Source organism: Sarcophilus harrisii, chromosome 4, assembly GCF_902635505.1.
Source record: "Sarcophilus harrisii chromosome 4, mSarHar1.11, whole genome shotgun sequence".
Lineage (NCBI taxonomy): Eukaryota > Metazoa > Chordata > Mammalia > Dasyuromorphia > Dasyuridae > Sarcophilus > Sarcophilus harrisii.
The window spans coordinates 270810844-270825547 of record NC_045429.1 but is presented as its reverse complement, the minus strand read 5'-3'; the positions used below and the strand labels follow the sequence as shown (position 1 = coordinate 270825547).

The following is a 14704-nucleotide window of genomic DNA, read 5'->3' as shown; positions in this document are numbered from 1 at the left end:
AAACAACATAATGAGACAGCATAAAAAAATTTAGGAAATGTAGCTAAAGGATTCCAAAATTTATAGGGAAAAATTTATATGTCTAAGCACCTGAATCAATAAAAAGCCAGATCAACAATTTGTATAAGCAAGTTAAAAAAAATTGGCAATCCTTAGAGATACCTGGACCACACATTGAGAACCATTGCTATAAACCAAAGGCAAATTTCTAATAGACTTGGGATGGAAATTGCCATCCACATACAGAGAAGTATAGAGACTAAATGTGGATCAAAACACACTGTTTTCCCCTTTTTTTGTTGTTTGCTTGTTTCTTTTTTACTCATGGTTTTTTCCCTTTTGATATGATTTTTCTTCCACAACAAATATGGAATTGTTTAAAAGAATTGCACATATTTAACCTATCTCAGATTACTTGTTGTCTTGGAGAAGGGGGAGGTAAGGGAAGGAGGGAGAAAAATGTGGAACACAAAATTTTACAAAAATAAATGTTGGAAATTATCTTTACATGATGTATTTGGGAAAATAAAATCTTATTGAAAAGTTAAAAATAACATAAAATAAGCCATGGATAACATGGTATGTAACCAGCCTTGAAGTTAAGACCAACTGAATTGAAATCCTATCTCAAACATACACTAGGTAAATTACCCAACTTCTCAAGGTTTCAAGGCAGTTACAGGACTGCATTGGCAGTGAATGTTTCTTTAGTGGGAATTCCCTACATCATAAAATCACAGGTCTAGACCTAAAAAAGTTATGATGTAGCAGTTGGCATTATATTTGAAAAAACAGAAAACCTAAAGGGTGTATGTGTGCATGTTTGTTATACACAGGTTCAACTTGAAGAATGAAACCACTTTAAGGGAATTCATCACTCTATTATTCTGATTAGGACTTGGCTCTGTGTGTATAAAAACACTCACATACATAAACATAATAATAGCTAACATTTATATAAGCCCTACAATGTGCCAGGAATTATGCTAAGTATTATGCTAAATATTTTACAATCTTTACAAAACCAAGAAGTCGGTATTGTTATTCCCATTTTAGACATGAGGAAACTGAGGCAAAAAGGTTAAGTAACTTACATAGAGTCACATACTGGTGTCTAGATCAGATTTGAACTAAGTAGTTCTTGATTCCAAGCCCAGTTGTCTATTCACTAGATCAACTAGCTGCCCACAAAAATGTGTGTGTGTATATCCATGTTTTATTTTTGTTTTTGCAATTATTATTTCAGTCTGAAGTCAAAGAAATCAGTCAAATTTTTTTGCTTTGTGTTACCAAAAAATAGCTATAGTGGGCTCAATTCCCCAGTACATTCCAGCTTGTTTTAACTAAGAGTCTCTTTTATCTTTAATAATTGCTTAACTAGCTTCTGGTAGCAAGAACTGTTTCTACACTTAAACTTCTGATTGGAATACTTGTGAATGACAGAAACTATCAAGCTGGCTAGAAGCTAGCAGAGATCAAGAAACAGAAAGTTACTGTATTTATCTTTTCCATATACTGTAATTCTATTTGTATTTTTAAAAATGTTACTAAAGCAGTGATATTTGGTACCAAGGTGGGGAAAGAACTAATATTCCAATTCACAAAACAAAATGTATGTTGTAGATGTTATAATTACTAAACTATAACCTTCCTGAATAATGGGCTTGGGTCATTACATCATTACCACCCCCATGGACCTCTAACTCAATATCTAATATAATAAATGTTAGCAAATATTAGCAAATAACATAGCACGTATTTGTTGAATCAATAGGAAAATGAATTCATCTCCAAAGTGAATCCATTTATAAAAAGTACTAAGCATTTTTTTTGCACTAAAGGAAATGATCTTGATATATACAAAACACTGTACTAAGTAGTTATAAAAACATTTAATACAATTAATGTAAAAACAAGAGGTGATATATAAAACCCTAACTTTCTTTCTACCACTCATCTTACTCTTCTTTATTTTACATCTTCCACAGCACCTATCAAAGCAAACAATGTAATGAATGCTTAATGAGAAAATAAATGCAGTGTCTACTTTCCTGAGAACTCACATGTCACTACTACATAGCCCATGTAAAAAAAGTTTGGAATTTGAATTATAAAGCAACATTTATTGCAACCCATGGCAACACTATCACATTTTCACCCTTAATCCTTTAAGAATATTACAAATATGATTATTTTATTAACTCAAACTAAATCCTAATTTTTAAAGAATTGAGTCTGAATCAAGCAACCCAAAATTTAAAAATCTGACAATACCTTAGCAGGATGCCAAAGTAAAATAATGATTAAAATAATAAATTAAAGCACAGAAAGAGAACTGGACAGGAGTCATGATATATCTCAGTGACCTGAACAATAACTACCTATGTGATCTTAGATAAGATGTTTCCTACTCTGGACCTCAGTAAGACACCAACTAGCAGTGACAATAATAGACCAATTCCTCCTGAACATATAATTCTATATTATTGGCCTCTATCAAAAAAAGGACAATGCTTCACAATTAAAATAATAAAAGTGCTTATTACTTTCTCAACAGTTGAAAAAAGAAAAAAATCCAAACAATATACTTATTTTTAAATGAACAGATTTCATTCAAATGTCAGTCAATCAGTGGTACCGAATTAACATCTACTATAAATTTTAACATAACTTTTATTGTGCAAGAGTTTAAAAAGTTTGCTCAATGACCTAAAAGCAGGACCTGAGATAATAAAGGCTATGAATAATTTTAAAAGATGCCTTTACACTGTAGTTCACTCCACCAAAGTTAAATTTCTTAATATCAAGAAAAAAGCAGATAATCATTTGTGACATGGATGTGTACATTTTAAAACCAGATGTAGAGAGATTATCTTCATGCTCTGCTTGCTTTTTCTTCCTCTCCCACCTTTTCCCAAAGTGGTTCCTTGATATGTTCTGGTAACTGTTCTAATCTGGTCTGCAAAGAAAATAAAAGCTATTTCATCAAGTAAATAGACCATATGATATGACTTTTAACAGTAAGTCACTAGCCACAAATGTGGCTTCTAAACTGACTCTACAAAATTTCCTCTACTTTTCCACAGACCTTGAAAGTTATGGATTAAGACTATGGGAAAAAGTACCATCATAACCTCCTAATCCACATTCCTCCTGTCCATCAACAACTTCTTTAAAGATGGGAGAGTCAAGAAGCTTGGGGTGGCAAAGACAGGTCTATGTTCTGCTTCTCCTTATGGTATTGGACAGGGATTGGGATGAAGGATTTACTTAACTACCTGTATCTATTACTCCCTTCCTCTTTCCCCTCCACTTTCTCCTCACCAAAAATCATCATTTCTACTGATTTGGCAAGTTCAAAATGTCAATGTTCTAATTTACAATTTTCTCTCAGATAAGGGAATCATACCTTTTTTACTTCCATGGCTACGCCTTCAGGTAGGTTTCGTTGGATATATTCCAAATAGACATCTGCTGTACTCCCAGTTAAATGTTGTAACTAAAAGAAAAACAAAAATCAGTCTATAATCTATTAAAGCATTATGATACACAATGAATTAATTTACACAGACTTTGAATTATAGAATGTCTAAGGGACCATAGAAATAATCTAGTCCAACTTCCTCATCTTGCAAAAGAGGAAACTTAAGTCCACAGAAGGGAAATGACCTGCTTTAAGTTAAACAACTAGTTAATGGTGGAGCCTAGACTAAAAATCAGATCTTATAATACATAAATCTTAATAGGAAAAAAAAACCATATAAATAAGATTATTTCTAAAAAAAATTTTTTTTAAATTTTTTCACTAGACTGTAAATTTAAAAAAGAACAGGGATTTATTTAATCTTCCATATCACACAATGGCTAGCAAACAGTAGATGTGCTGCTAAATGTGAAAGACACAAAAGTAAGATTGAGTAAAATTCCCAAGCTTAATTAATAATTGTGGGATTAAGTTGAATTTATTGAACATGCCAAAAATATTCAGATTAAATAATGTGTTCTCTAGCCTGTTGTTCCCACCAGCTGGTATGTTGTAAATTTACAAAAAGGCATTGATCATACTAATCTTAATGTAAAAGAGCTAGAGATTTTGAAGGAAACTATTAAAATGCCACTGTCATTTGCAATATGGCCATCAAAACTGTTAGTTCTTGGACAAGACAAATTTCTAAATAAAGTTAAGAGTTTAATGAACCTAATGTGTCATTTATTCATACCAATGAGGTTTTCTACCTTTAAGTCAAAGAGCTGAGACTGGCTGAAAAATAAACAAGCTTATTCAATATTTAAAATACCATAATATGCCATCACACAAAATATGGGACCCTTCAAATAAGTAGTCTTAGATTTCCAGTCTGAAATCAACTGACCTCTAAACATCTGTAATATGTCCTCATTTCATACTGAACTCTGTGCTTCTTGAAAATGTGTACTGATTTGAGAAGAGTAAGACGTTCCATTTTCCTTGGAGGTTCATGTCTAAAAAAAATAAGTCAAAGCACTTAAGATATTAAAATCATAAATCAACTTCAATACATGGTACATAGCTTTGGGGTTTCTATTTGTTAACCCTGCTATTTGTAACTACAACTGCTACATCAGTGTGCATGCCCAAATAAGATATAACAATGGAACATTTTCCTATGCAATTAAGCATCTATCTCATTCAAAATTCACTTTCACCAATGCTAATATTCAATCTAAAAAAAAAAACAAATTTAGTGCGATTTGGCTTTATAGTCTGGATCCATGCAAAGTATAGGGTCAAATCAATGTGTTAGATAACAGCATTTAGGGTAACTAGGTGCCACAGTGGATAGAGCACCAGCCCTGAAGTCAGGAGGACCTGAGTTCAAATCTAGTCTCAGACATTTAACACTTCCTAGCTGTGTGACCCTGGGTAAGTCATTTAACCCCAATCGCCTCAGCAAACAAACAAACAAACAAACAAACAAATAAATAGAAAATCACATAGATAACAGCATTTAGCTCTATATGATTTTGCAAATTTTAGGAAAGATAGCAAACATAAATGTCTAAATATACCATTCCCTTTTACATTTTGTATAAAAGGAGAGCCCATCTCAGAACTAGGAACACCTGAGTTTAAGTCCCAGCTCTGACACATACTGGTGGTGTGACAATGGGAAAATTACTTAATCTTTCAAGCTCTAAGCAACTCTTTCACATGATAAGTTACCGAACAGGTACTGAACTGCATAGAGGACATTTGCTCATCAAGGATTTCCCTATGCCGTGTAATCACAGATCTAGGTCCTACCTCTATAAAACAGAACATAAAATATATAGGCTCTTACTGTTCTTGGCTGGACAATATTTGCTAAACACCCCAAAAGGTCTAATTTTGTATCCAACAAAGCAGGTAAAGATACAAAACTGTTCTACTTAACCCCTCCTCAGTGGTAAAAAGGTCACAGAAAGTCACCTTGAGACTATCGTTGACATTTAGTGGGCAAAAAAGTTCACCATGCCTATTCAAGATGATAATCCTAAATCCCTTGTCCTAAATTATTTAGAATTTCTTTCCCAATTAAAGAATGTAAAACTATAATACCCTTTCCATGGTCTAGAAAACTCTTATGATATTGCAGAGAACATTATTAGTGAAAAGATACTTACACCTTTTTAATGGAGATACCAAGTTCTTTAGCAGCAAGTACAGCAAAGTATTCATAACTATCCAATACAGCTTTATCATGGCTTTTTACCAAAACTGATAGGCACTTATATAATGTATCTGGTTCATCAGAAATGGAGATCTAAAGTTAAATAATAAAGAAGGAAATAAAAATAATTACATCATACCTCCTTATTACTTTTATTTTTTAATTTATTTATTTACTGCTGAAAGTTTATTTATTAAGTACTGAAATTAGCACATCATTCCTGCTCTTTGTATAATTGCAATTAGCCAAGGGGAAAGAAGAGAAATGACAATGAACGATATTACAAATTGTCTTAATCATTCTTATTTCACCAAACATATAAACTATTAAGTGTCAGAGAATTTCAGCACTACCAAAGAGGGGATGCCCCATATCATCAGAACATCTATGTAGTTGGAAAGAATTTACAAAGTAATTTATGAAATATCTTTTATTCACAATTTTAGTAAACAAGCAATATCAAAGGAATAAATAATTCTTTCTTAGACCTTCCTATATATGTAATCTAACCTTTGAACTCTAACCTACAATAGTTCCTCATTTTTAGCTAAAGAATTATGACATTATATGTAATTGTTCCCATTCTGCCACCTTAATATTTCTAGGTCATCTTCTTGAGGAAAATCAATTTTTTTTTTCCTCAAGTGTTTATCCAATGACACTCATCTTATTTCACTTCCAAAATATGATCTTTTTATTCCAAAACAATAATTTACATACAAATTCCAAAGTGCAAAAATTAAGTTTCTGCCATTGTAGATGCTATTCAGCTGATACTGGTTTTTAGTTTTAACAAAGCTTTTAAGGGGGCAGGGACTGATGTGCCAGGGCAGGAACAGGAAACGGGAATTTGTCATTTCTATTCCAATACTCACTTCTTCACTGTTGTAAATGATCAACACTTAAGTGGTGCAGAATACTTTATTTAAATAAAAATGTTCTCAAGATGAGTATATATACTTTCAAAGCAGAGAGAATGCCACTTTCCACCAAAATGATATGACTTACTGCTTATTATTCTGCCGTGCTAAATAATGGCAAAAAGTACTTTACTGATTACTTTATACTAAATTAAGAATAGTGGAATTAGTAGAAATCCTGCAGAGACTATTATGTCACAGTGTGGTAAAAAGTGCTAGATTTGGGAAGACTGGACTAAGTTCAAGTCTTGACTCATCACTTCTTAATTCTATACTTTCGTACTCTGGTTTTATACTATTGCCTTGAGCTCTTCATCTCTCAAGTGGCACTAATAACACCTTTCTGATTTAAAAAATTGCCTTAAGTAAATGTGAACTATTCTCTCAAGGCACTTAAATGGCACCCTTCTTCCCAGAATGACTGAATGAATACACAATATATCAATGCATTTCACAGAATACTTTATTCCCTGCAACTGCAATCATCCTAAAAATTTCTGACTTCTAAAGGTCTGGCTACACAATTGCGCAAATGATCCCAAATGAAACATAAGATAAATACGTTTTTCTGTCCTCTTTCTAGAATCAACATATAAATGGTGTAAATGTGGAATACATACCTTAGGTTTGTCTATACCACTCCTGACATCCATATGCAAGCTTGAAAACTGTACCCATTTCAAATGGGTGTTCCTAAATGTGAAAGACACAAAAACCAAAAAGACTGAGTAATGTATATTTAACTGGCTGCTTTGTTGTCCAAACAAGAATTACTGATTGTTATACTTACAGAAGAAAACCATCTCTCTTTGTAGTAATGTTCTTAGGATGGCTTGGAGAAAAGATCCCAGGACTCTTAAAAAAAATTACAAGATATTAGTTTCAAATATAAAAAAATGTTAAGAAAAGCTACTTTTAAAATATCTTTATAAGACACTTCCTCACAGCTCCTGTAAAATAAGTTGTGCATAAACACAAACATTTCTTCAGAGTAGGTCCTCTCCTAGTTACAAAAATCCAAAAACTGCACATTTTTTACCCCTTAATCCCCACTCTTTTCCCTCTTACTTTTTACATAAAGGCCAAGGGAAAAAACATGTCTAATAGCATATGAAAACTTCAAGATGCCAAGAAAGATCTCTTTGAAAACAAGGAAATGGTGGAGTCAAAAATAATTCAAAATATTTAGATTCTCCCTCTCTGTATATATGTATGTAAATATATACATCTATATACATACACATTTGCTTTTATCTATGATTTCATCTTCAATTGTCTGGAATTACCAGGGAATAAACACCTTCTACCAATATAGATTAACAATTGATTTACAATTTTACATTTTCAAGGAGTTGAAGAGGTCACTGATTTGCCCAAAGTCATAAGGTCAGTGTATGTTTCAGACAGGACTTGAATCTAGAATGTATATAATCATAAAGAATAAAAGGTGCCTCTGGGACAAAAATTCTGAATAAGATAGCAGTAAGAGTATTTATCCATGGTAACAATGAAAAGCTATCAGGATCCAATAGGAACTACTCTGTAAGCTTGTAAACCTCTTCAATCTACTCTTCTTTATTATTGTTTTATTCTCTGAGCCCAAAATGGCTTGTTCCCAGTACACATTCTTCATTTCCAGGTTTTTGTTGGACTGGCCACTTTTCCCTTTTAGATTGCTTCATTTCCTTCAAATCTCTGTTCAAGCCACACCTTCTTCATGAAGTCTCTCCAGGTTCACCCAGCTGCTAGGACTCTTCCTCAACCCCCTTCAAAAATATGCATTGTATTTTGTACATAAATTTGTACTTACTTTATATTGTACTTATTCTTTGAGGAGAGGCATAATGCGTTCAGCACTTAATTCCTTTTTTTTTTTTAAATAGTATTTTGTTTTTCTAAATACATGTAAAAATAGTTTTCAGCATTCATTTTTTAAGATTTTGTGTTCCAAATTTTTCTCCCTTCCTATCCATTCCCCAAGGCAGCAAGCAATCTGATAATGGTTAAACATGTCATCACTTAGTTCTTTTTGACTTGCTGATGCTAAATGACATTGACTGGCCAGTGTTAGCTTCGCAGTTTCTATAATTTGAATTATAGTTAAACAAAATACATATTTAACTGAACACTGCTATAATTCAGCAATATCAAACTCATAAACTTTAAAATTTATAGATTTGAAATGAAAATTCTAAAACATTTAATAAAATAATTCCTTTCTGAACAGTTGAACTCAGGTGCTCCCGACTTCAGAGCTGGTGCTTTATCCACTACGCCATCTAGCTGCCCCTTAGCATTAAAAAATTTTGTTTTGACAAAACCAAAAAAGACTGAATAATAAAGAACTCAGGAGCTGAGGATGATCTCACTGAATCACAAAACTTATGTTGTGCCACAGTTTCCTTTTATTGTCCTGCCTCAGTTTCCCTAAATTGTTCTGCCCCAATCCCCCTGGTTGCAAACCTCCTTCCTAACCATTAGGACTGAGATAATTAGGGCTGGAAACCCTGACCATTAGCATTCCATAGAGCTATAAATTGCATATAACTTACTTAGAGATATGTAAGCTTTATCGCTTGCTCCAGACTTTCTGTCTCTAGTTTGACTACCCCTTTCACTCCCAATGTATCAGAAATTCTGGTCCTCATCCTCCAACCTTCAGAACTGGATTTATGGTGTGTTTCTGGAAATTCACGCTCACCACTGTTCAGACTCCACTCTTTGCCTTTGTCTCCCCTGATCACTAGAGCCATGTAAAAATCATTGGAATCTCACATTTGATGCTGAATTCTTTGAGACAAAAGTTCAATTTAGTCTTGGGAGAAGAATGGATTCTGATCTGCCCCCCAGACAATTTCTGCCTCTCAGAAATTCAAATAAAATATTAAAACTCTCTAATCTCTATCTTGCCTCAGTTTCTCTGGCATTATACTTAGAGCAACCTCAGAGGATCAAAATTTAGGGCTTAAAGGAACCTAATCTAATTTAATTCCCATTTGATAAAAAATTCCCTCATAATATCCCTCAAAATGCAGTCATCCAGACTCTCTAATATTCATCAGCATAGGGACAGCTAGGTGGTACAGTGGATAGAGAACCAACCCTGAAATCAAGAGGACCTGAGTTCAAATATAACCTCAGACACTTAACACTTCCTAACTGTGTGACCCTGGGCAAGTCACCCAACTGCCTCAGCAAAAAAAAAAAAAAAAAAATTACTAGCATAAAGATGGTATTTAAATCCCTGGACACTGATAAACTCAGGAGAAGAATATTAAAAGTAGAGAATAAAAGTAAAGGAAGGCCCAGAACAAAGCTCTGGTGAAAGTTAGTGGATTCTATAAAGGAGACCACAGTTGACAGTCAGAAGTAGAGTGGTGTCCTAAAAAACCTAGAGAATAAAGTATTTAAAAGAAAAGACTGATCAAAAGTATCAAAGGATTCACAGGATAATTGATTTAGAGTTGGAAAGGACCTTAATCCAACCCTCTCAACTTTACAGATTAGGAAACTGAGGCCCAGAAGGGTCAAATAACTTGCCCAAAATTATTAATTAGTACAGAGTAAAGACAGAATTGGAATCCACATCTTCTGACTCCAAATCCAATGCTTTTTTTCAATGCACTATGAGTTAGTTATTGACATTGTGTATTGAACAGATATTCAATACCTTTTTAAAAAAGCCGATCAGTCATGTAATCAAAATTAGCATTAACAGAGGGAAAAACTGATATTCACAACATATAAAAAGTCTTGAATCCATTTTTACCCTCAGTTAAGTGTAAGCTCAAGGCCAATGCCCATTTCATTTCTGCCTTGGTAGAAATGAAACCATTCAACATAGTGCCTTTCTCATAGGAGCTTCCAGACTGAGAAAAGCCTGTAGCCCAAGGGGAGGATGGATATTTTGCGGGAGGACATGGACAAGATATACAGAATGACTGCAAGAAGCACAGAGAAAGTCATGGACTCACTTAAGAGTGGCACAGTGGGTAGAGAACAAAGTCCTAGAATCAGGAAGACTCAAGTTCAAATTTAGTCTCAGAAACATTAGCTATATGTCCCTGGGCAACTCCTCTCAGTTTCCTCAACTGCAAAACAGAGATAATAAGAGCACCTATTATTGTAAGGATAAAACAAGATATTTCTAAAGTACTTAATACAGGCTCTATATATTTAATTCTTCCTTTCTTCTTTCACTTAACTATAATTACCATAACAAATTCACATAAGGCTTTACAGATTTCTTAGTGCTTTCTGATACAGTGGAAAGAACACTGGACTGGAGAAGGCCAAATTCTAGTCAAATGTTAGCATCTATTAATCATGTATATCAACTCACTCCTTCTGGCCCTTACTCTCCTCACCTATAAAATGTAGTGATTATAGTGGATGGTTTCAGTGCTCCTTACAAGCTCTAACATCTGTTTTTAATAGTCTATATTCTAAGTCCCTTCCAGCTTTGATATCCAATAAAGCCGAGTACCACCCAGATCTATGTTCAATATTCTAAAGTTCCTTTCTCCTCTGCTATTTCACATTATGTTCTAACATTATTGGCTCCAAGGCTCCTTCCAGTTCTGTTCTAAAGACCAGAGCTGGCATTCTAAGTTCTGAATTCCTTCCATCTCAAACATTTAATCCTAAAACATACTGTATTCTAAATGAATTGTTCTAAAAACTCAGAGCTCCTTTCAGCTCTAACATTCTATATTTGAAAACTATATTATGCACTAAACTAAATATTATAAAAACCTCAGGTTCTAGCATTCCACTGTAGGGTTTTCCCATTCTAGGATATTCTGCTACCCATACTCAAGTTCAATAAACTTCAGATACTACCCACCGTCTTCAAGTCCAAATGCAAAATGCTCCATTGGACATTCAAAATTCTTCACAACCCAGTCCTCTCCTACCTTCTCACCCTTACTCCCTATATCCATTCTCTTGGATCCAAGGACACAGACCTCTTTCTCGTTTCATGAACAAGACATCAGTTCCAGGTAATTGCTAGAGCTGTCTCTCATTCCTGGAATGCTCTCCCTCTGCCTATCCTAGCTTTAAGTCCCAATGAAAGCCCCATCTTCCACAGCGAACTTTTCCCAAGCCACCTTCCTTCTCATGCCTTACCTCTCTTAACATCCTACTTATCCTACACCTAGCTTGTTGGTACGTATTTGTCACCTCTCCTGCAATTGCTCCTTCCAACTGAATGGATGCTCATCAGTTGGAGAATGGCTGAATAAATTGTGGTATATGAATATTATGGAATATTACTGTTCTGTAAGAAATGACCAACAGGAAGATTTCAGAAAGGCCTGGAGAGACTTACACGAACTGATGCTGAGTGAAATGAGCAGGACCAGGAGATCATTATATACTTCAACAACAATACTAGATGATGACCAGTTCTGATGGACCTGGCCATCCTCAGCAACGAGATCAACCAAATCATCTCCAATGGAACAGTAATGAACTGAACCAGCTACGCCCAGAGAAAGAACTCTGGGAGATGACTAAGAACCATTACATTGAATTCCCAGTCCCTATATTTATGCCCACCTGCATCTTTGATTTCCTTCACAAGCTAATTGTACAATAATTCAGAGTCTGATTCTCTTTTTGTACAGCAAAATAACGGTTTGGTCATGTATACTTATTGTGTATCTAATTTATATTTTAATATATTTAGCATCTACTGGTCATCCTGCCATCTAGGGGGAGGTGGGGGGAAGGAGGGGAAAAATTGGAACAAGAGGTTTGGCAATTGTTAACGCTGTAAAGTTACCCATGCATATAACCTGTAAATAAAAGGCTATTAAATAAAAAAAATTGCTCCTTCCAGTTCTGACACTCTAGGTTCTAAAGCTGCGAGTTCTAGGCTCAATGCCATACAGTCTGTGTTCTCCCATTCTAGGCTACAAGTCCCTTCCAGGGTGAGCTTCCGAGCTCTAGGCTGACATTCTAGATTCTCTTACGCTCCAAAGTGTTCTAAGATCCCACATTCTAAACCCACTTCCTAATTCCGCCATTCTATGAAACGAACGGATCAGTGCGCGGGAAACTACAGCGACGACAGTTTATGCCCATTTCACAGACCGAAAGGCCACGCAGCTGGAAGGGCCGGGCAAAAAGAGCCGCGAGAACAAACCACGTCCTCAGCCGCTAATCCGCCCTGAGCGTGGAAGCCGAGAACATAGAGACTTAAACCCCGAGACGCGATGATCAGCCCAGGTAGCCACGGGGCCACCCGGTCCCCAGTTTCCCGCCCCGGTCACCTGCCAGAGGCGCCGACACAAAACGGCGAGAGAAGCCCGCGCAGCCATCTTTGCCGCCCGACGCCTCTCTCGTGCGTCACTTCCGGGGGCCGGATGGCGTCTCCCGTCACCATAGAGTTTTCCTCTAGCGGAAAGAAGGTCCATCGAGATTCGAGTCGTTCTCAATGAAAGGATCATAGAGACAGGATTCCCGGCGTTTTTACGTAAGGGGGCGGGACTAGTGAGAAGTTCTCCCTCTGTTTAACCCCTTGAAAATCACTTTCAGTTACCAGATGTGAGTGCGAGTCTTCGCTTTGTACTTTTATTAGCTCAGTGACCCTGAGAAAAACTAATTCTTTCCCAGGGAGACTTTAATTCCCGCCAGGAGAGGAAGCAGGAAGTTGGGGGCAAAAGCCGCCCGTTTCCTCTTCTCAGGCCCCAGGCTGGCTCTCTTAGATTCCGTTAGATCCAGTCAGGTTGAAGCTGACTTTTTTCAGTACTGGGATCGAAGGATCTTCAAGCTGTAGATCCAAGACTTGATCCATTTCCAGCCAACTTTCAACCCTACAATGAATACCAAGGAAACGCGTTTATGCGATTGGCCGCCCCGCAGAAGTCAGAAAGGGTACACGTACGTGCGCCAGATGGCGCAAAGTGAATGCAGCCCAACCAAAGGCGTCCAACGCCTCACCCAGAGAAACTCTCCTAAGTCTCCAGTGCGGCAAGCTGAGGGTGGGACATAACGGAGACCACCAGCTTCTCCATGCCGGCTTCTTTCCCGATTTGTTTCCTTCCGCAGCCTGAAGGAAAGTCAGGAAAGCCGGAAATACCGGAAGGACACAAAGCTGGAAGAGAGCCGGGAGAAAAACTTGAGCGCTCTTGCCCCTCACACAGCTCAGAACGTTGGTCTCCCAGGGTTCGGTGCTAAAGGACTTTGAGACTAGGGTCACGTACACAATAAGCTAATTTGGTTAGGAAGTGAGAAGCGGTTCTTAGTTCGAAATAAACGTGATGAATTCACAGTGGCCATTCTCTTTGCCAAGAGGTAGTTTGTTAGGAGAAGTTAGAGACAAAATGAGCAGGTAAAATAGACAGTAGGAAGGGTAAAGATGAAATGGATTGGGGTTGCCAAGGAAAGAAGTTTGGAAGTCCATCCCATGAGGACTGGGAATGCCGCTGACTGGCAGCCTGAATCCATAGAAGAATTTAGCAGACTAACCAGTTAGCTATAGTAAGGAGGGAGAGAATGCCTTGTAGTGGGCTTAATCTTGGAAAGGACTTAGCAAAGATCTTCATCCTAGGCACTTCTTGCATGTATGGGAAATACAGCTTGGGGGAGGGGGGGTTTCAGGGAAGAATATGGTAATTTAGAGGTAAGGATAAAGGAGGAGCCAGATGGAACGCAACTAGCAGAGAAGGTCAAAGGTGGTTTAAAAATGCCCAGAGGTGAGAGAGATACACAATGGAAGTTGATAAAGAGTTCCATTCTTAAGGGCAGATAGATTGTGCCATGGATAGAGCACTAACCTTGAAGTCTAAAGGACTTGAGTTCAAATGTGACTTCAAACACTTAACACTTCCTAGATGTATGACCCTGGGCAAGTCACAACACCAGTTGCCTCAGGAAAAAAAAATCTAGTTCCATTCTGTACAAACAGGATAGTCTGGGACTTGATTATTCTGATAATAGCCAGATGGGCTTCTTCTTGACAAGGGAAAAGAGTAAGATCAAAGTCCATATCAATTTGAGTTATGATTGTAAGGAAATTATGGATTATAGAAGGAAAGTTGAAGTATGAAGGGACACAGTGTTACTTGGGCAAAAATTGGGGACTGG

The 14704-nt window shown here is 36.4% G+C and overlaps 1 protein-coding gene across 1 annotated transcript; it reads right to left on the bottom strand.

Annotated features, from left to right (window-relative positions):
* Positions 1-1877: 1877 nt before the first annotated feature.
* On the bottom strand, positions 1878-13047 carry MRPS10 (mitochondrial ribosomal protein S10). The gene is made up of 7 exons (XM_003769065.3): positions 12889-13047; positions 7401-7465; positions 7231-7303; positions 5644-5783; positions 4374-4482; positions 3410-3499; positions 1878-2959 (listed from the first exon to the last, which is right to left on the bottom strand). The coding sequence occupies exons 1-7, from the start codon at positions 13030-13032 to the stop codon at positions 2876-2878; spliced, it is 705 nt and encodes a 234-aa protein (XP_003769113.2). The 5' UTR covers positions 13033-13047; the 3' UTR covers positions 1878-2875.
* Positions 13048-14704: the final 1657 nt, after the last annotated feature.

Coding starts and splice junctions, on each gene's coding strand:
- MRPS10 (XM_003769065.3), bottom strand. CDS start 13,032: ATGGACCTTCTTTCCGCTAGAGGAAAACTCTATGGTGACGGGAGACGC. Junction 7,466..12,888: donor TGTGTCGGCGCCTCTGGCAG/GTGACCGGGGCG, acceptor ATTTTTTTTAAG/AGTCCTGGGATCTTTTCTCC. Junction 4,483..5,643: donor GGTATCTCCATTAAAAAGGT/GTAAGTATCTTT, acceptor TATTTTTTTTAG/ACATGAACCTCCAAGGAAAA.